Source organism: Phoca vitulina, unplaced genomic scaffold, assembly GCF_004348235.1.
Source record: "Phoca vitulina isolate PV1807 unplaced genomic scaffold, GSC_HSeal_1.0 scaffold12, whole genome shotgun sequence".
NCBI classification, from domain to species: Eukaryota; Metazoa; Chordata; class Mammalia; order Carnivora; family Phocidae; genus Phoca; species Phoca vitulina.
The window spans coordinates 23,599,086-23,618,873 of NW_022589715.1; the positions used below are offsets into that span (position 1 = coordinate 23,599,086).

General features: G+C 57.0%; 1 protein-coding gene across 2 annotated transcripts in view; it reads left to right on the forward strand.

Annotated features, from left to right (window-relative positions):
- Nucleotides 1-19,743, forward strand: part of FBXO41 (F-box protein 41) — a 28,019-nt gene extending 8,276 nt beyond the window's left edge. The window contains exons 2-14 of one of the 2 annotated variants that reach the window (XM_032410695.1): nucleotides 2,213-2,325; nucleotides 4,480-5,520; nucleotides 7,230-7,455; nucleotides 7,934-8,007; nucleotides 8,274-8,632; nucleotides 9,464-9,705; nucleotides 9,902-10,017; nucleotides 10,142-10,294; nucleotides 10,453-10,548; nucleotides 11,935-12,053; nucleotides 12,232-12,390; nucleotides 13,882-13,997; nucleotides 14,131-19,743. In XM_032410695.1, the coding sequence (XP_032266586.1) occupies nucleotides 4,619-5,520; nucleotides 7,230-7,455; nucleotides 7,934-8,007; nucleotides 8,274-8,632; nucleotides 9,464-9,705; nucleotides 9,902-10,017; nucleotides 10,142-10,294; nucleotides 10,453-10,548; nucleotides 11,935-12,053; nucleotides 12,232-12,390; nucleotides 13,882-13,997; nucleotides 14,131-14,193 (2,625 nt within the window). In that variant the 5' untranslated portion in view covers nucleotides 2,213-2,325; nucleotides 4,480-4,618 and the 3' untranslated portion in view covers nucleotides 14,194-19,743. The remainder of the gene's footprint in view (nucleotides 1-2,212; nucleotides 2,326-4,479; nucleotides 5,521-7,229; nucleotides 7,456-7,933; nucleotides 8,008-8,273; nucleotides 8,633-9,463; nucleotides 9,706-9,901; nucleotides 10,018-10,141; nucleotides 10,295-10,452; nucleotides 10,549-11,934; nucleotides 12,054-12,231; nucleotides 12,391-13,881; nucleotides 13,998-14,130) is intronic. The other variant, XM_032410693.1, reaches the window with a different exon arrangement.
- Nucleotides 19,744-19,788: the final 45 nt, after the last annotated feature.

A 19,788-nucleotide genomic window follows, 5' to 3' on the forward strand; every position in this document is an offset into this window, starting at 1 on the left:
TTTGTAGTATATAAATGACAAGGGATCAATATTAGGAAAAGCCTTTGAAAGTCAATAAGAAAATATGAATGTTCAGTATAAAAATGAGCAAAATAGTGCATAGGCAAAGTCACCAAAGAAATGTAAACGACTGCTAAATGTGTAAAAAATATATCCAGCTATAGTAATCAGAGAAAGGCCAGTAAAACAGCCAGGACACTTTTTACTCTCAACTTGGCAAGAGTACAGTGAGGCCAAAGGTGAAGCTGAGTTTGGCTGCAGTTGGTAGATGCTGGGAGCCACTGAAAGAGCGTGAACAGGAGTTGTCTGTAGACCGAGGAGCCTGGTGCCTAACAGGGGACAGAAGAGGGCCCCGAGCTGAAGCCTGGGCCAGCTGTCTGGGTGGGAGAAGGAGCACAGAGCAGGAGAAGAGAGCCGCTGAAGAAAAAAATCAACAGGTCTTGATGGTGAGCAGACAGCAAAGTCAGGATGGCCGGTGGTGTGGTGTGACTGGGAGGACAGTGGCACCATTGAAGGAAACAGGGATGGATCCTGGGGAGTGGGTGAGGGGAAGTCCAAGATTGCTTTTTGACACCGGGGGTCATTGTGTTAGTCTAGAGTTTCATTACTAGTGACTGGCACCCGAGTCAAACGACTTGGGCTACAAAAAGAATTTGCTGCCTCTCACAAGTGACAAGTCCTGGATTAAAGTTTCAGGCACATCTGGATCTGGATGCTCAAGGGAGGTCATCAGGAGTCTTTGTGTTCTTTAGGGGGCCTGTAGAAAAATGTCACCATGTTGGGGTGTGGCCTCTCCCATGGTCTCAGTAAGGCCCATGGAGGAGGACAGAAATGGCCACAAGGAGGCCCAGGCTCACCTTCTACCAGCTGGGCCCAGGTCCTGGGAGTGGCTGTTTCGGCCTGGAGTAGGAAACGTGCCCAGGACGAATGATCGCTGTGACTGATGAACAGGCTAAGGTTATAGGCACTCCCGTCTGAGCCCAACCCAAAGTGGGGGGAATGGTTCTTCAAAGGAAAACAGAGTCTAGCCACAAAGGGGGACTGGAGCTGAACAGCAAAAAAGAATAAATGTCTACTGCATCCCACCTCTGAACAAGATCTACACAGATCCTGCTCCTTGTACAATTTTTAAAATGTTTCTGTTTATCCTAACACAACTGTCCCTCACAAAACTTAAAATACACTTGTCCCATCTCCAGAAGGAGATGTTCCAGCTGCTCATCCACTTAGCATGTCCAGCCCCAATTCAAGATCTTGGTGATGGGCTGTCTCTTTGGCAGGGTACTGAGCTAGCCCCTCATGGTCTTTCAGCTTATGGCCAGACTATGATGGAGGAAGGATCGGCTAGCTGAAAGTACAAAACCCTCCCAGCTGAAGAGGGGAGATGAGGAAAAACAGTCAGTGGTCACAGACCCATATGTGGTCCACATGCTTGACCAGTTGGTGAGGACGGGGTTCCCTGACTCCTGTTTTTGGCTGCTTTGGTTCTGCCATTTCCAAGAGCCTCCCTTGTCCTTCATGCTCTGTGCCACGCAGAAAAGGGGCACTGGGGGCTCACCTCCCACTGGTGCAAGTTTAAGGGGTGGGGAACATTAGGAGCTGAGTAATCCCTGGCCTTTGTTTTCTAGGTTTGTCGGTTTTTCTGGCAATACAATCCCCTTAATCATTAGGAAGCTTTCAGTCAATTTACGTTCAGTTGTCCCCAGAGCCATTAACCAAACTAGAGACCTCACTGGAAGTTGTAATTCTTGAATCAAGTCCCTGGTGATAGTGTTCGGGGAGGAGCAGGGGTTGTCTCTTAGCAACAGCCCTTGGTGCTCTGCCCATCCCAGGAGCGCACGGTTCTGTTGCTTCTGGCTAGGCCTCTGCCGCAGGGCAATGCAAACCCTTCATCTAGGGCGGGAGGCAGAGTTCATTGCCCCTTCCCACTCAAGCTGCACCCCAGTGGAAGGCTGTTTTGGTGAAAGCTTCTGTCGAGCTGGGAGGGCACAGCAGGAGGGGTTCCTGAAGGGCCTGAGGAGTCAAGAGCCTGTCAGGGCCCAGGTTTGTCTCTCTCTGTGTTTCCAGCCTCCCTGTCTTTGCTTGAGCTGACTTTAGCTAGAAGCAGAGAACTGGCTCTTAATTATCTGACTCTCAGCCATATTGGATTACTGGCCTCAGGCAGAAAGCGCCTCTCTAAGCCAAGCAGCATTTTCTTCCTCTCTGCTTTCAGAGGTGCCCCTTTCAGCCGGAGTGTGTCTCTTTCTTGTTGGGCCTTACTGAGACCATGGGAAAGACCACACCCCAACATGGTGACATTTTTCTACAGGACCCCTAAAGTTCCAGGTAGGAACATCATCTGAGCTCCAGAGACCGGGGGAGAGTTTCATCGGCTGCTTTGCTGCTGGGTAGCAGGGGTCACCAGCTTCTGAGGGGGGAGGTGGTACCATCTTACTTCCCCTCTTAGTTCAGCTTATTCCTCCTTAGGGTCTATTCCTTTAAAAAAGTCCATTTCTTATTCTAATTTCTGGGTTAGGACTTTTTTCTAGTGCAGGTACCACAGACCCAACTCCAAATGGCTTAAGCAATGAAGGGAACAAATTGGTTCACCCAACCGACCAGGATCTCAAACAGTGTCTGTGAGAAATCTCTGTCTCCATATCAGTTCTGCTTCTCTGTGTTGGCTTCATTCCCAGGAGGTTCCTCCCCAGAGAGGCAAAGATAGCCCTTGCAGCTCTAGCCTTCCTCATTAGCTTAGAAACCTGAGCCCAAAGAGGATGCTTTTCCCCAGTGGTTCAGAGAAGTCCTGGAAGGAGGAATGCCTCACAGACTCAACTTGGGTGATCTCTGCCCATCCCGGGACTCTGTTTGGCCAGATCTATATCACTTTCTTACCCCTGGAGCCGGGGTGGACCATCAACCCCCACTCAGGCCATGTGGACTGAGAAAGTGGGGAAGGAAGAATGGATCCCCAAGGTCAAAGCAGAGTGATTTTACCAGGAGAAGGACTGGGTGCTGGGCTGGTAAAGGGAACAAATAGTCACCCATACCTCCATGTGGAAATGCCTGAAGGCAAAGGAAACTCCAGAGCAGGTCAGGATGGGGAGGCAGAGCTGAGAGTCAACGGCTTAAAGCTGGGAGTGAACATGTGGGAGCAAACCAGACTGCCGGGGAGAGGGCAGATGCAAAGAGGGTGTGAAGGTGGACCTCTCATCAGGAAGATTCAGAAGGCAGTAGGAAGAGGAGGTTGGAGAACCCAAACGGGCGGCTTCATGGCAGCCTGGGAAGATGGAGTGGTCAGCAGTATCAGCCAAGGGACCAAGTGGATGAAGATCCTTGACGACAACTGGATTGATAAGCAGGTGGTCTGTGACCCAGAGGAGCACAGTGACAGCGGAGGATGGCTGGCAGTTAGGAGGAGGAGGGTAGTGATGAATGGGGTAGAGATTCCACGAGGCAGAGGAGGTGTGACCAGAAGTCAGAGATGAGGGAGGAGGGGCAGTGGGAGTTGAAGGTGACCAGGGGTAGGATGTCAGGAAGGGTGGTGGTTTGTGCTAGAATGGGCCTGAAGAGGACAAATATGGTGGCCCTTGGAACAAAGGGCAGGGCAGGGCGCTTTTTGGAGACCGACCTAGCAAAGGACTCTAAAAAAGGACCTATCTGCCTAGAGTGGCAGTGATGGGAGGGTACAGAAGCAGGACAGGAATAAACAGTGACACACACACAGGTATCGTCAGGTGAGGTGACAACTCAGTCACTGCAACATGGTACCAACAGTCCAGCCTGTCTGATGGGTATGGTTTGCATGATACCGAAATAAGCATCTTCCTTTAAAGATTTTTTTCAGATGTAAGATACATACAGCCAAATACATATGGTGCACTAGCCTTAAGTATATAGCTTGATTGTTTACATATGTATTCACATGTATAACCACCACTCATATCAAGATCTAGAACATTTTCAGCATCACATAAGGTTCCCTCCTGTCCCTTCTCAGTTTATAGTCTCCAGGGGGTAACCTCTATTCTGACTTCTGTCATGACCAATTTCGTCTGTTCTTGGACTCCCTATGTATGGAATCCTACAGTGTGCACTCTGCTCTGGCTTCTTTTATGCAGCGTAATATTGAGTGGATTCATCCATGTTGTTGCATGTCCCAGTGCTTCCTTTCCTTATTGCTGGATAAAATTCCACTACGGACATATCACAATTCATCCAGTCTACTGGTGATGGGCACTTGGGTTATGTCTAGTTGGAATATAGGTTGGAAGTATTATAACGAATGCCTTTGTCCCCCCCTTAAAGAATTCTCATTCTTTCTCACTGTCGTACATGTACAGGCCCTCCCGCAGGTACCAGAGCAGGCCAGCCCCCTCTGGGAGGTCAAGCCATTGGGATTCCCTCGCCCCTCCATTATGGGCGCGTGTTTCCTGGGGAAGTCAGTTTCCTCACGCGTGGGGGAGACCACCCTCCTAAGGCTTACTCCCTCTCTTCCAGCCTCCTCGCCCCTGGCCGCCGGCGCCCTGAGCCTTCCTGACCGCGCAGGGGGGCTCGCCCGCGGCCCCCCATGAGCGCGCCCGGCTGACCGGCTGGGGCGGCCGCGGTGGAGCCCGGGCGCCGCGGGGGCGGCGGGGCCATGGCCTCGCTGGACCTGCCGTACCGCTGCCCCCGCTGCGGGGAGCACAAGCGCTTCCGGAGCCTGTCGTCGCTGCGTGCTCACCTGGAGTACAGCCACACGTACGAGACGCTCTACATCCTCTCCAAGACCAACAGCATCTGCGACGGCGCCGCGGCCGCCGCCGCCGCCGCCGCCGCCGCCTCGGGCTTCCCGCTGACGCCCGAGCCCGCCGCCCTGCTGGCAGTGCCCGGCGCCCGGCGCGAGGTCTTCGAGAGCACGTCCTTCCAGGGCAAGGAGCAGGCAGCCGGGCCGTCGCCCGCCGCGCCGCACCTGCTGCACCACCATCACCACCACGCGCCCCTCGCCCACTTCGCCGGCGACCTGGTGCCCGCCAGCCTGCCGTGCGAGGAGCTGGCCGAGCCGGGCCTCGTGCCCGCCGCCGCCGCCGCCGCCGCGCGCTACGCGCTGCGCGAGATCGAGATCCCGCTGGGGGAGCTGTTCGCCCGCAAGTCCGTGGCCTCCTCGGCGTGCTCGACGCCGCCGCCCGGGCCGGGCCCCGGGCCCGCCTCCGCCTCGCCCGCGTCCCCCTCGCCCGCCGATGTGGCTTACGAGGAGGGCCTGGCGCGCCTCAAGATCCGCGCGCTGGAGAAGCTGGAGGTGGACCGGCGGCTGGAGCGGCTGAGCGAGGAGGTGGAGCAGAAGATCGCGGGCCAGGTGGGTCGGCTGCAGGCCGAGCTGGAGCGCAAGGCGGCCGAGCTGGAGACGGCGCGGCAGGAGAGCGCGCGGCTGGGGCGCGAGAAGGAGGAGCTGGAGGAGCGGGCGTCCGAGCTCTCGCGCCAGGTGGACGTGAGCGTGGAGCTGCTGGCGTCGCTCAAGCAGGACCTGGTGCACAAGGAACAGGAGCTGAGCCGCAAGCAGCAGTGAGTGGCCCGCAGGGCCCTGTGGGCGGGTGTGCCGGTGAATGTTCCCGATTGAGTGACCCTGTGTGTCGCTGCCGCTTCCCCCACCTTGAGTGTGTGTGTCTGTGTGGCCGTGGCTTTGTACTGTGGCATCTGTGGCCACAAGCATGTGACGGTGGTGTGTGTGGGGCCAAGAGCGTCATGACCGTATGTGTTTGGGACTGTGAGGACATGCAAGTATGCCCGCATGCCTGCCCGTTAAAACTCTTTCTCTTCCTTTTCTATGTCCCTAGCCAAGGCCAGCCCCTGCATTGTGGCAGAAGATCCTCTTCTCTTTTGCCTACTCAAAGACGTGGCACAATTCTGCTCTCTCCCTTTGCCATCATCAGATTTTCCTTGTCAGCTGTATCATTCCTTTTTTTTTTTTTTTTTTTTAAGATTTTATTTATTTGTTTGACAGAGACACAGCGAGAGAGGGAACACAAGCAGGGGGAGTGGGAGAGGGAGAAGCAGGCTTCCCGCTGAGCAGGGAGCCCGATGTGGGGCTCGATCCCAGGACCCTGACCTGAGCAGAAGGCAGACGCTTAACAACTGAGCCACCCAGGTGCCCGAACTGTATCATTCCTGAAAGCGACCAAACAGGAGGTCGTTTCTCCCATCCACCGTAACCCCAGTGCCCCCTTGGGCTACTGCCCCTTTTCTCTCCTTCCAGAACAACTCCTTGAACAACTCCTTGTCTCCAATTTCCTTCTCCACTTTCTCTCTTGAATCCCCTCTGATCAGATAGATGTCCACCACCACCACTGTCCCCCGCGTCACCAACGATCTTCATGTCGCCGAGGCCCACTCATCAACACCTCAGCCTATCAGCAGCATTTGACACAGCTGATCCCTGAAACACTTTCTTCACTTGGCTTCCAGGACACTCTCCTTTTTGTCTGCCCCTTCTCAGTGTTCTTTGCTGGCTTCCTATTTCCCTGGTCTTTAAATGTAGAATGGTGAAATATATGGATGGTATTTATCTACCCCCCATTGTGATATAAGCCCCATGGGGGCAGGAGCTCTTCTCAGTCTGTCCACAGCGGTATCCCTAAATACCTAGAACAGTGCCTGACACCTGGAAGGTGCTCAGTGAATGTTGAATGTGAATACACTTGGGAGTAAATGCTCAAGTGACTCTGAAGTGTGCTGTGTGTACTTGCCCGAGGCTTCTGCATCTGAGAATGTTTCTGAAAGTGTGTGTGTGTTGGAATGTGTGAGCGGGACTGTACCTGGCTCACACTGCGTGTATGCCTGCGAGTGAACATGACAGGAGCACGTGTACGTGAGTGTGTGTGGCTGTGTGCCCAAGAGTGTATCCGGACGGAGGAGGCGGCTCTGAGTGTGACTGTGTGTGACAGAGTGTTTCCGTGGGGAGTAGGGGCGCCTGGCAGGAGCGTCGGGGCTGGGTCAGTGGGGCATGAGTGTGTGACTCGGGGTGGGTGTACGGTTGCATTTCTGTGTGTGCCTTGGGGGGGGGGGGGGGGGGGGCCCGGGCGCGGGGGCCGGGGGGGGGGGGGGGGGGGGGGGGGGGGGGGCTTGTGTCCGGGCCTGTACATCGGCGGGCAGCCGCGTGAGCAGACAGCGCGGGCAGCTGTGCCCGTGTCTCTCCCTCCCGCTCGGGGTCTCCTCCAGAGGGTGGGTGGGCAGCCAGGCCGAGGCACGGGGCTGAGAGACTGCTCCGGGCCCAGGGAGGTGGTGCAGATCGACCAGTTCCTGAAGGAGACGGCGGCGCGGGAGGCCAGCGCCAAGCTGCGGCTGCAGCAGTTCATCGAGGAGCTGCTGGAGCGTGCGGACCGCGCCGAGCGGCAGCTGCAGGTCATCAGCAGCAGCTGTGGCAGCACCCCGAGCGCCAGCCTGGGCCGCGGAGGGGGAGGAAGTGGTGCTGGGCCCGGTACCCGGGGCCCCGGCAGAATGGTGAGCGCCCACCTGCCCCCTCCAGTCCCACCGTGCACACGGCCTGGTGTCCCCCTGTTATGCTCCATGCTTCCCTTCTTGGGCTCTTCCCCACGAGCAGACTCCGGGCCTGAAGGAGGGGTCCAGGAACAGGGGTGCCCCTCCGATTGGGCAGAAGTTCCCCTGAGGCTGTGAGCCAGTGAGGTGCGATCCAGCCGCCCTGGTGCTCGGGGGCCCTTCTCTGCCCAATTGAGAGCCCAGGAGCCACAAGCCGGGGTCTGGGGTGCTGGGTGGGTGTGGGGAGGGGGGTGGTGAGCCTGCCTTTCTGGGCTGTCTGTCTGTCTATTTGTCCATCTTTCCCAACTTTTTTCCTTCTCTCTCCTCTCCCTCCTCTCTTCTCTCCATCTTGTGCCCTGTTTCTCCTGCTCCTTCTCATCCTCTTACCTCCTCTGCTCCCCCCCCACCCCCCGCCTTTCCCTCCCGCTCTGGGGGCCCACAGCGAGAACACCACGCGGGCCCGGCCATGCCTAGCACATACGCCGTGTCGAGGCATGGCTCCTCTCCCAGCACAGGGTAAGCCTCGGGCCTGGCCCGTCCCACACAGCCCACCCTCACCCTGGAAAGATCCACCGGCCCCCTGGATGGCTGGCCCATCTGGGGCCTTGGCTCCTTCTCCTTTCCCCATACTCCTCGGGTCACCTCCGTCTGCCTTTCCACACTCTTGGAAGGGGGCTCTTGGAAAGTAGGGCGGGGGGGGTTGCCCTCGGTAGGAGTGGCATGGAGACTTTGGGCAGAACTTGTGCCCCTCACTCCTCACCGTCTGGTCCACCCCACCCCAGGGCCTCCAGCCGTGTCCCCGCTGCATCCCAGAGCTCAGGCTGCTATGACAGTGACAGTCTGGAGCTACCCCGGCCAGAAGAGGGGGCCCCCGAGGACAGTGGCCCTGGGGGCTTGGGCACACGGGCCCAGGCTGCCAACGGCGGCTCGGAGCGTACCCAGGCCCCTCGCAGCTCAGGCCTGCGGCGCCAGGCCATCCAGAACTGGCAGCGCAGACCCCGCCGACACAGCACGGAGGGGGAGGAGGGTGATGTCTCGGACGTGGGCTCCCGAACCACGGAGTCAGAGGCTGAGGGCCCCTCAGATGCCCCCCGTCCTGGGCCTGCTCTGGCTGGGCCACTGAGCAGCTGCCGGCTCTCAGGTGAGTCCTGGAAGGGTAGGCCAGAGGGGCCAGTCTTTCTTTGGCACTGGGCCCTCTAAGGGGACACAGGGCAGAGGCAGTAGATCTCTTGGGCTCCCGCACGTGTTTCCCCTTGTCCCAGACTTCCTGCAATGAGGATGACAAACTCTCCTACAAGTGCCCTGGGAGCCTGGGCAGGGAACTCATGAGACAGAGCAGTGCAGCAGCACAGGGGTGCTCATGTTGGGGACTGCACAAGGATGCCACATCTCAGGGGGTCCATTCACATGGCTCGTTGTTGACATTTACGGGAGAGTAGCTGAGTGTTAACTGCAGACTGAAGTCCCTGGAACAGCAGGGAGAGCCCCCTTCTATATATGCACAAGGCCATGTGCATATGTGGGTGGGTCAGGGTCAGGAGGTTAGAGGGCTCAGGTCGGGTGCATGGCTGCTCTTGAGTGACCGTTCTGGGCAGCCTCGCCCTGGCCTTCTGTTCAGAGGCTGGGTTTCTGTCCATCTGTACCCTCACCCTCCAAACCCTTGCCTTTCCTAGACTTGACTCAGTTGCTTTGCCTAGGGGCTGAGTTTGGACAATGTGAGGATGTATGATCTTAAAAAGACAGTTTACTTGAGGAAGCCACACCTTTTCCTAATGTGTATAATTAGAGATGGGGTGTGCAGAGGAGGGGGAAGCAGAGGCCCCTTGCCTTCCTCCCAAGTCACCAGTCCCCCAGCATGGGTCTTTCATGCTTGTCCCTTCTGTAGCTCCTACCCCACCCCACCTCCCCACCCACACCCCCACATTGGCCTTTGACCCTCCACACTGATCTCTGACCCTCTGGTACCGTGCAGCCCGCCCTGAGGGAGGCAGTGGGCGGGGTCGGCGAGCGGAGAGGGGCAGCCCCTCCCGCTCCAACGAGGTCATCAGCCCGGAGATCCTCAAGATGCGAGCCGCCCTGTTCTGCATCTTCACCTACCTGGACACGCGCACGCTGCTGCACGCGGCTGAGGTCTGCCGGGACTGGCGCTTCGTGGCTCGCCACCCCGCGGTCTGGACACGGGTGCTGCTCGAGAACGCCCGCGTCTGTTCCAAGGTGCCTGTCCCCGCCCACCGCCCCTGCTGTGAACCCACCTTTCTCCCAGCAGAATCTGGGCCCTCGAGGTCTGGCCCTTGCGACCCTTCCAACACCCTAGCTTCAGCCTCGCTCCCCCAAATGCTCTCATGGGGTCTCCCTCCAGCCAGCCAAGCTCGGGCCCCTTCATCGGCAGGCAACCCCTCTCTCCCTGCAGTTCCTGGCCATGCTGGCTCAGTGGTGCACCCAGGCGCACTCGCTGACCCTGCAGAACTTGAAGCCCCGGCAGCGGGGCAAGAAGGAGAGCAAGGAAGAGTACGCGCGGAGCACCCGGTGAGGCGGTGGTGGGTGGGCAGGGGGGGCGTTACTGCGTGCACACCTGGAGTTTTGGGGGGGCGGTGCTTCCCCGGGGAAGGAGTGGCCACAAGCGGTGCCCTGACCTCTTGGCCATCCCCAGGGGCTGCCTGGAGGCGGGGCTGGAGTCCCTGTTGAAGGCGGCGGGGGGGAATCTGCTGATCCTGCGCATCTCCCACTGTCCCAACATCCTCACTGACCGCTCCCTCTGGCTGGCCAGCTGCTACTGCCGCGCCCTGCAGGCCGTCACCTACAGGTAGTCCACACCCTCCGGACCTCTGGCCGAGCGGGTCCCTGGGGTCTGCATACTCTTCCCCCAGGGCTTTCAGGCAAGGGGACCCGAGAGTCCTCTGGTCCAGGGGCAGGGAGCAGAAGCCACCAGGGTGGGCGGTCCCAGCTCTGTCTTTTCAACAGGAGCGCCACAGACCCCGTGGGCCATGAGGTCATTTGGGCCCTGGGCGCAGGCTGCAGAGAGATTGTCTCCCTCCAGGTGGCGCCACTTCACCCTTGGTGAGCCCCAGCAGGGGTTGGGAGGGGCCGGGGGTTGAGCCGGGGCTGGCTGAGGACTGAGCAGATCTGGGCCATTCCAAAAGCTGGCTGGGGAGACAGATTCACATTCATCAGTCTGTGTATTTAGCTGTTGGGAGCAGAGCTTCAAAATCAGGGCTGGGGTGACATCCTGGCTCACTGGCAGTGTGACGGAGGGCAATCCAGTCATGCCTCAGTTTCTCTACTGCAAAGTGAAGGTGATATTCGAGATCTTTCAGCCTTAGTGGGACCGTAGCTGGCTCAGATGAGATGTGTCTATAAAGAGTATATATAAGTGTTCCGTCAACACTAGTTAGAAATAGCCACGTTCGCTTGGCACATGAAAGGCCGTTCAGGGAGGTCGATGTAGCATACACAAAAGAGCTGGTTGTCGGAGAATCCAGATCATTCATTCACGACTTGGTGTTCCTCAAACCAGACTTCTTTGTCCCTGCACTCTGTCCTCCAAGCCCTCTCTCCGCACGACAGCTCCTCTCGGGGCATCCCATGTCCTTCCCTGCCCCCTGGAGGAATCCGTCCCTGCTCCCCTGCCCCCATTCCTGTGGTGCCTCGGCTCGACCCCTGCTGTAGTTTGTTTTGCAATAATCTCTCTCTGAGTCTCCGTGGTACTCGCAGTTCTCCAGGTCGGGGCTGTGAATGTCCGTTCCCATATCCCTGGTACCAGGTGCGTGGCAGACACCAGGGAACCCACCGCCTGGGCGAATGTTGAGGAACGAGGTGTTCAGGGAAATGGCCGGGTTGGTGTGAGTGGTGGGCAGGGCGGAGCAATGAGTGTGGACAGGAAGGTGGGGGCAATGTTAGGAAGGTCTTGCATAAGGGGGTTAGATTTTTACATTTTACCTAGGAGTGCTCGGGAAGCCTTTGCAGTATTTCTGATCTTAAAGACAGGATCACATCAGACTGGTTATGTTCTGTGTCCTCCCCCGCCCCCCTCGTTGAGGGCACGGACCACGTCTATACTGTCACCACTGTATCCCCAGGGCCCAGCTCGGTTATTCTTGGCTCTAGTAGACACTCGAGGCCCATTTGTTGAATGACTGAGTGAGAGAACATAGAACGAGTGGCTCGCTGTCAGCAGCGTGCCGGATGAATTGGCAGAGAGACTAGATGAATCCACATGAATATGGATGGTGGTGTGAACTGTGCTTTGAAGTTACTCAGGAATCAGAATCTGTAGGTCTCGGCAGGAGGTAAGGAAGGGTCAGGGATTATCCCAGGTTTCTAACTTGAGCAGCTGGGTGGTTGGTGGGGCCCCAGCCTGAGCAAGGGGCATGAAAGAGGAGCAGGCTCGGGGTGCCGTGCAACCAGAAGCTTCCTTGACAGCCCTCTCTCTGCCCCATTCTCCAGCCAGCAGCCCACGCGCTTCAGTAACCGCTGCCTGCAGATGATTGGTCGCTGTTGGCCGCACCTTCGGGCCCTGGGGGTTGGGGGTGCTGGCTGTGGGGTGCAGGGCCTGGCGTCACTTGGTGAGTCTTTCCTTGGGACTGGGGCGGAGGGTGGTGGGAAGCAGGCGTGGGTGCGACACCGGAATCCTGGAGGGGCTTGGGGCTGCGGCCTGGGTGGTGGCAGGAGCACAGAGGCACCGGGCCGGAGGCGACCTGGGGAGTTTGTCAGCAGGACCTCCCCTCTTCCTCCTCTTCCTAGCAAGAAACTGCATGCGGCTGCAGGTCCTGGAGCTGGACCATGTGTCGGAGATCACCCAGGAGGTGGCAGCTGAGGTCTGCCGGGAAGGCCTGAAGGGACTGGAGATGTTGGTGCTCACGGCCACCCCCGTCACCCCCAAGGCCCTGCTGCATTTCAACAGTGAGCAATGGGAATGCGGCCGGGGTGGGGTGTCCACTGTCCCCCCTCTTACCGTGCCTTGTCAGCAGGTAGCATATGCAATTCCCTGTTGCTCCTCGTCAGCAAGCACCAGCGGGGGTGGGGGTGGGGGTGGGGGGACAGACTGACCAGGGTGCTAATCCTAGCCTCGCCACCAGGGTCTTCTGAGGCCAGCGTGGCATTCGAGGCCTGCTAGCCCTGGTCCAAATGGTTCGGTTCCACAGATCTTTATTGTCCTATGCTCAACCCCCATGGGACATACGAGATATGACCTGTTCCACGTGAGCCTCTGGCCAAGGGCAGGGGCAGAACAGACGGGTTAGGAATACAGGTCCTGGAGCTGGACTGATCTAGGTCTCAATTTTGGCTCTACTGCTTATTAGCTGTGTGACTGGGCGTTATTCTACTTCTCTGGCTTCTGTATCCCCATCTTCTAAGCGGACGTTCTGGAATGGGTGAGAGGGTTAAATGAGATAATGTATGTGAGCCCCGCCAGGACCATTCTCAGGGTGAAGACCCCTCTCTCCGTGCTACTGTAGACTCTTAACATGCCTCCTCTGACCCCACCAACCCCTAGCCACCTGCCCCACTCCTGACCATTCTTCCACCTTCATTGAGGACATGGGCACCCAGCTGGGGCTGCTCACACTCCTTCAGGAAGCTGTCTCCGGCCCCCGCTCCATCCCCCCACTGGAGCATCCTTCTGGGCACAGCCAGCAAGGAGCTGAGTCACCACCAGCACCTGGTGTCATCGCCCTCAGGACCTGCAGTAACCACGGAGTGGCTCCTCGGTTCTCAGGCTACTGGGGCAGGCCCCCCCCCCCCACTTCCTGAGGCCCTGGTCACACCTAAGTCCTGAGCACTGAAGATTCCTTGACAATCTCATTGTTTCCAGGACCCTCTTCTTCCCTCCCCTTCAGCCTCATGGCCTGGCCTTGGACTGACCACCAGAACTAACTGCTCAGCCTCCAAAATCATGACCTCCAGAACCCTCTCAGCCTCCTGACTTTCTTCCTCCTTCACTGACTTCATGGCAACATCTGGTCCCTTAAGTCCTCTGCTCCCAACTTGTTTGCTGCCTGTCTCCCCTCCTCCATGTTCTAGAGAAGACCCATCAGCCTCACCCCAGCCACTCTGTCCTTGAATTCATTTCCAGATGGCCAGGCCATGGTACAACTGTTCCCTCTGCCAGGGAAGCTCCTAGAGCCTCTGCACAATTGGCTGTTGCCCACTCATCCTCCCAGAGTCCACTGCAACCTCTGCTGTATGACCCTGCCCTCCTCCCCCAGCGCCAACCCGTCTGGTTGACCCTTTGGGTGCCACGGGCCTGCTCTCCTCTACGTGGTGCCCAGTGCCTGGCACGTGACCATCTCTCTGTAGGGTTCTGGTTTCATTAAGTAGTGATAGGAGAAGCAGCAGTCCCATTGCCCAGGCCAAACATGAGCCATCATCTTATTACCCACCTTTTCTCAGGCATTTGCCGGAACCTCAAGTCCATTGTGGTCCAGATTGGGATTGCTGATTATTTCAAAGAGCCCAGCAGTCCCGAGGCCCAGAAGCTGTTTGAGGACATGGTGACAAAACTCCAGGTGAGGAATTGGCTCTTAGGCCACCCAAGACCCTAGGTGACATCCCTAGGCTGGAGTTGGTCACCTGGGTGTGTAACGGGAGGGCCCCACTTGCCTGACCCTGAGGGGAACTAACCCAGGGTTCGGTCTACAGGCCCTACGACGGAGGCCCGGCTTCTCTAAGATCCTGCACATCAAGGTGGATGGCGGCTGCTAACCCGGGCGGGGGGCGGCAGGGCCCCTGCCAGCCCCACACCAGGGCACTCTCTTTGGACCTCCAGAGGGACCCTGATTTGGACTAGACCTTCGGAGGCCTAGTGTTATCCCTGGCTTTCAGGGAAGGGCTGAGTTTCCTGTCCTCCTCCTGGGACCGTGGAGCAACAGGCCTGACCCTGGGCACTGCCTCTTCAGGGCAGGGGCTTGGAGAGAAGCTGCCCCCCGACCCCCACTTCACCCCCCCACTGGAGCATCCTTCTGGGCACCGCCAGCAAGGAGCTGAGTCACCACCAGCACCTGGTGTCATCGCCCTCAGGACCTGCAGTAACCACGGAGTGGCTCCTCGGTTGCTCAGGCTACTGGGGCAGGCCCCCCCCTTCCTGAGGCCCAGCCTCCCGGTCAGGGGCCTCTGCTAGGCCCCAGCCAGAGGGGGCTCCCCAAAGCAGCTCAGACTTGGCAAGGAGGACTCTTTTCCTCCTGCCCTGGTCCAGCCCTCTGTGGGGCATCCCCTTCGGACATCCTGCCTAGGCTCTCGGTCCACATTCCCCAGGGATAACACAGATAGGCCTATGGGTCTGGGAATGTGGTCAGCCAAAAGTGGGGGGCGGGGGTGCAGCGAAGTAGTGGGAATGGGCTTGGAATGGCAAAACATTCATCCAGAACTTTTCCCCAGAATATTGAAACCACCATTCTCAAAGGGGGTAAATTGCCAAGTAGAGAAAACCTAGTTTTTATTGCTGTAGAAATAAGACCCTTCCTCTCAGCCACCACATACCCTCATGACACACCAGAGCTAAATTCAGAGGTAAAAGGTGCATGTTTCTATACCGTCCACCAGTCCCGAGCCTCTGGAGGGGTAAGGTCCTAGCTCTGGGAAACCTTAGCAGCAGTGAGCAGCAGTTCCTGTCCTCAAGAAATGTCTTTCTGGTGCTTGGGCAGCAATCTAATGGCCTCTGGGTCCCCAGTGCTGTGGGTGGCAGGGAGTCCGCCTTCCGTGCTGGGGCCTGGAGGAAGCCAGGAGGAGGGAATTTGGTTTGCTTCCTTGTCTGGCTAGCTTGCTTGAAGACATGGTCTTGGTAGGGAACCACACCCATGAAGCCAAAGACGAGGAAGAGCAGCCTCATCAGACCTGCCTCCCTCCTCAGTCTTCACGGGCCCCACGGGCTGTGGAGTGCTTCTGCTTAGGCACGGTGCTGGGCCTGAGCCAGAGCCGCTTGGCTTAGAAACCACAGAATGCAGATGGAGGTTTTTCACTGACTCTTGCACAGTTCTGGTAAGACCAGGTTCTGGCACTAAGGCTCCAAAGACTCAGGTCTCCGCAGTTCCTCCTCTCAGAACTCCCATAGTGGTGTAGAGGCCTTGGGTCCTGCTAACATTCACTTGGAAAGTTCTTTCAAACATTAACCTCAATCCATCTTAGGGTTTCCTTCTTTCCTATACAGGGGCCAGCTCTGCCCTAACCATTAGGCTGCTGGTCCTGGCTGGGGCTGGACTTCTCTGTAGTTTCTCAGCCCTTTCCAGGGACCTTTCTGCTACATCCTGGCTTGGACATCAAGACCCAGCCCCAGGTTACCCTGTAATGAGTCCTTCAGACTGGGACCCCACAGGCTCAGTATCCAGCTCCCCTAACTCCACACCCAGCTCTGTCCCAGCTCCTTCTGGCCTTGCCCTTTGAAGACCCCAAATACCAAGGGTGTCCTGTTGGCAACTCCCTATCCAGTCCTGCACAAAGTCTTGGCTGTGTGGCACACCCCCCCCCCCACCAGAGCAGCTGGCCCCACTGGCTCCCACCTCCCCAGCCCTGTCCCCAGGAGTCGAAGGAAGAAGCACAACTTTTCTCTGTCCTCCAGGGGCCTGGAAGGGATATGGGGGTGCCCTGGGTACATCTGTCTTGCCTTGCCAACTGTACCCTTTATAGCTCCTGCTCGAGACCCTAGGATCAGAGGTGCTGCCCTCCCCATCTCCTGGACAAAGCACAAAGGGATGCCCTGCTTGGCCTGAGCCTGCCTTACTGAGGGATTTTTGCCCCAGGAAGCTTCCATCCCTGAACACAAGACTTTGGGCAATTTCTCCCTGGGTGGGTACCCACTGGAATGTCTGGCATCAGTCCTGGAAAAGGAGGTCAGGGTGCACAGGCAGTGAGCTAGAGTGGGAGAAAGGCAGTGCTGAAAGGACTGGTTCTAGGAGTAGGTTCATTCACCCAGTCATTCATTCAGTCAGTCATTCATTCGTGCAACAGCCCTGAGCACCACCAGCACTGGGGGCAGAAGAGTGAACAGCCCACCCCCACCCCCCACCCCCCACCGGCAGGAAGTCCCCACCTTGTTAACTCCCAGCTGAGTGTGTGAAGGATGTGTAGGAGTACATATGGCATTGGCCCCAGCCCCTGCTGACGGGCTCACAGACTCACACAGGCTGGACTTCATGCATGCCGAGAAGTGGTAGGGTGTGGGCCCCTTGTCCCCCAACTCGAAGCTATTTTTTGACTCGCAGGGGGATGAGCCCTGCTACTATATGGGGAGCTTATTTGCAGGGATGCTCCATTTGTTCACTTCTTTGGCAACCACAGAGCATGGCTGAGGATGGGTAACAGGGATGGAGGGTCTGGCCATTCCTAAAGCACCTTATCCTTCACTCACTCAAAGGAGCTTCCACCTCTGTATCTCACACCTAGGTAAGATGCAAAGGAGAGGAATATCTGAGAGCAAATTGAAGCAGGCCCTGCTCTAGGGGTCCCAGACACATGTAGAGCCTCCATGGGCTCCAGCACTCGGGTGTCCCTACACCTCTCCCTGCAATATGGCCTGGACCCAGCATCTGGGAGGCTTGGCACACTCAGCTTGAGCACTTCATCAGGCTTTGGGCTGCTTCCCCATGGCCCTAGCAGGGAACGAAGGAGATGCTGTATACATCTGACCCCTGGGAGAGAGGAAGGGTGCTGCCCAGAACCATGGCTTTCCACTGGCCAAGAAACCACCTAAGGACCAAGGCAGCCCAGGACTTCCTGGTCCTGTGAGAGCGGTTTGAACCAGCCCCTCAAGAAGTGCTTCAAAAGCAAAAAGCCACCTCCCTCCCAAGGCCTGCTGCTCCAAGGTTTGGCTCCATCCTTTGCCATTGGGTCCTGACTATTGCCCTGGTCCTTTGGGCCATGAGTGGGAAGCGGCCCAGGCCCTAGTCCCTCTAAGGTGCTAGGCTGAAGACCTTCCCAGAGGGACTACTGGTGCCAAAGACCCAATTCCTCGGGGGCTTGGGGTGAAGACGGCAGAGATGGTGAGTGGGGGCAGGGCCTCCCTGCCCAGAGGAGTTAACTCAAACTGATCTGTCCAGCCCATCAGTCCCTCCTCCAGGGGCCTGGCACTTCTCTCTTTAACCCTGGTGATCATGCTTTCTTGCCCAGCCTTGTTCCAGGCCTGCATTTCTGTATATACTGCTGTGTATCGTGTGTATGTATTTATTCCTGGACAAGTGTATTCATCTGCAGCTTTTGCCTGAGGATAAGGTTTAGGATTGGGTGAAGACCGGAATACCAGGGCAACCAGCTCCTACTCCTTCCCTAACCCCCCGGGACCCCCGCCAGTCCCAAGACTGCCCTGACAATCAGGCAGGCTTCCCCGCCACAAGCCCAAGCCTTGTCTGCCGTTGCTGGCACAGTTCCAGGGGGCTTGGCCTTGGGCAGCCTGGCTTCAACTCTGCCCTGGCGGGGTCTTGCATTCAAGTGCAGAGGCCCGAGGCAACCTTGAGGCTTGCCTCATGACTGGCACCAGTAGGCTTGGCTCTCGTGGGCACTGCTAGTGGGGACCTCCTCAACCGGCCCCCAGGCCTGCCTTCCCTGCACAGCCGGCTGCAATGGGCCTGAGCTGTGAGGGTAGCTTCCCCCACCCCAAGCACAGCAGGCGGAGGGGTGCAGAGCGTTTTTTGGTTTTGTTTCTGAAGTGGTGCCTGTACCTCCAGCCCCCAGGGGGCCTTCCCTGGCCCCACTTCTCTGCCCCCCCCCCCCCCGCCAGGCGTCACCATCCCAGCACTTTGCTCCACGTCACCCATAGATGCCCTTCGCCGAATGTACCTGAGTGTATGTATTTAAAAGGACTCACATGGGCATCAGAGAATTTATGACTTTGTATCCAATAAAAGATGGTGAAACTGGATTATCTGCCAGGGAAGTAAATGGTAGGTGGCCATATTTTTGTCTGTCTGTGTCACCAAGTCTTTCTGCAGTTCAAGTGCACTGAGGCAGGAAGTGGGTGGATGACCTGAATGGCATCAACAGTGAATAAAGCATTAGGAAGACCTGTCGCAGGGCTGCAGACATCGCTGTCCCCACCAGAGCTCACTCTTTTGGTGTCTGCACAAGCTGGGGAGGCCATCTTTACGGACAACCCTAGGACAAGTCCAGCAGGAGCACCAGACACTGCCCGGCCCCTCAGTGGCTTGGCCACCTCCGTAGGAAGCTTTAGCCAGCCAATCAGGCTTTGGCCTAGGGGAGAGACCAAATTGCCCATCACTTTGTGGCCTCAACTCCCCCATTTTGCCAAATGAGGTTGCCCCACTGATTAGATTACTCAGGTCTGGAAATATTTAAAATTAGAAAAAAGACCAGATGCTTGGGCTTAAATTGCGTGTGGTTTTAGCATCAAACAAGATGAATATTCATCCCCACAACTCTGAGCCAACTATTCTTATGTTCCTCGCACAGGCAGGGCAGCTGAGGTTCAGAAAAGTTAGTTTACCCAGAGACTGTCAAGTTAGGAGGGATGCCAGACTACACAGTCTGGACCTGCCCACCACCCCATCCTGCTTGAGTCCCTCTAACCAAGAGTGGGCCAAACTCAAGAGATTTTCTTTTTAATCACCTCCCAGTGTCAGGCAACTAAAGCTTCCGTGGCTGAAGGTCACAGAGTCACACCTCCAGCTTCAACAATTACTAATGATAGTTAGCTATAGGCCGGCTCTCAGGACTAGTGTGAATGAGACGGCAGTCAGATCCTGCTGATTTCCACTTTATCTGTGCCGGCTACTCCAAACCTCCACTGGTCAGAAGAAAGCAAAAGGAACCCCCAAGACCATTAGTGGCTGAACCAAGACCGGGTGGGTGCTCCTTCAGCCACCTCCTCAATGGACTTCTAAGGAATCACCACAGAATTTCAAGAGGATGTGGCCTCTCTAGAACATTCCTCCAAGAACCCTCAACCATGAGATCCTGAAAAAGGAGAGACCAAAGACTGAGTCAAGAGTATGGAGGTGGAAGGAGCAAACAAGGTAATGTAACACATCTACTCAAACCCACAGAAACCCTGGGAGCAGTGCCCGGTGAGGCCAGGGCTAAATAAGATGACATCAGAAAAGGAAGGGACTCCACATCTCCTAGCCACTTCTGGGACAAAAAAAACCCCCAGAGTGAAACTTCCGGATGGAGGCCCCTCAAGTGGAGCTCCCTGCCTGCAGAGCAGACCCATACTCTGCCTTAACAACCAGAGGCTGTTGAGGACTGAGCCCAACAGAAAAGAAGAAAATTTTTCTATCTGTGGGTGAGTACATACAAAAGTAAAATCCTGAGCTGGAGTCAAGACATTTCCAAGTAAAACTCCCGTGCCCAAGT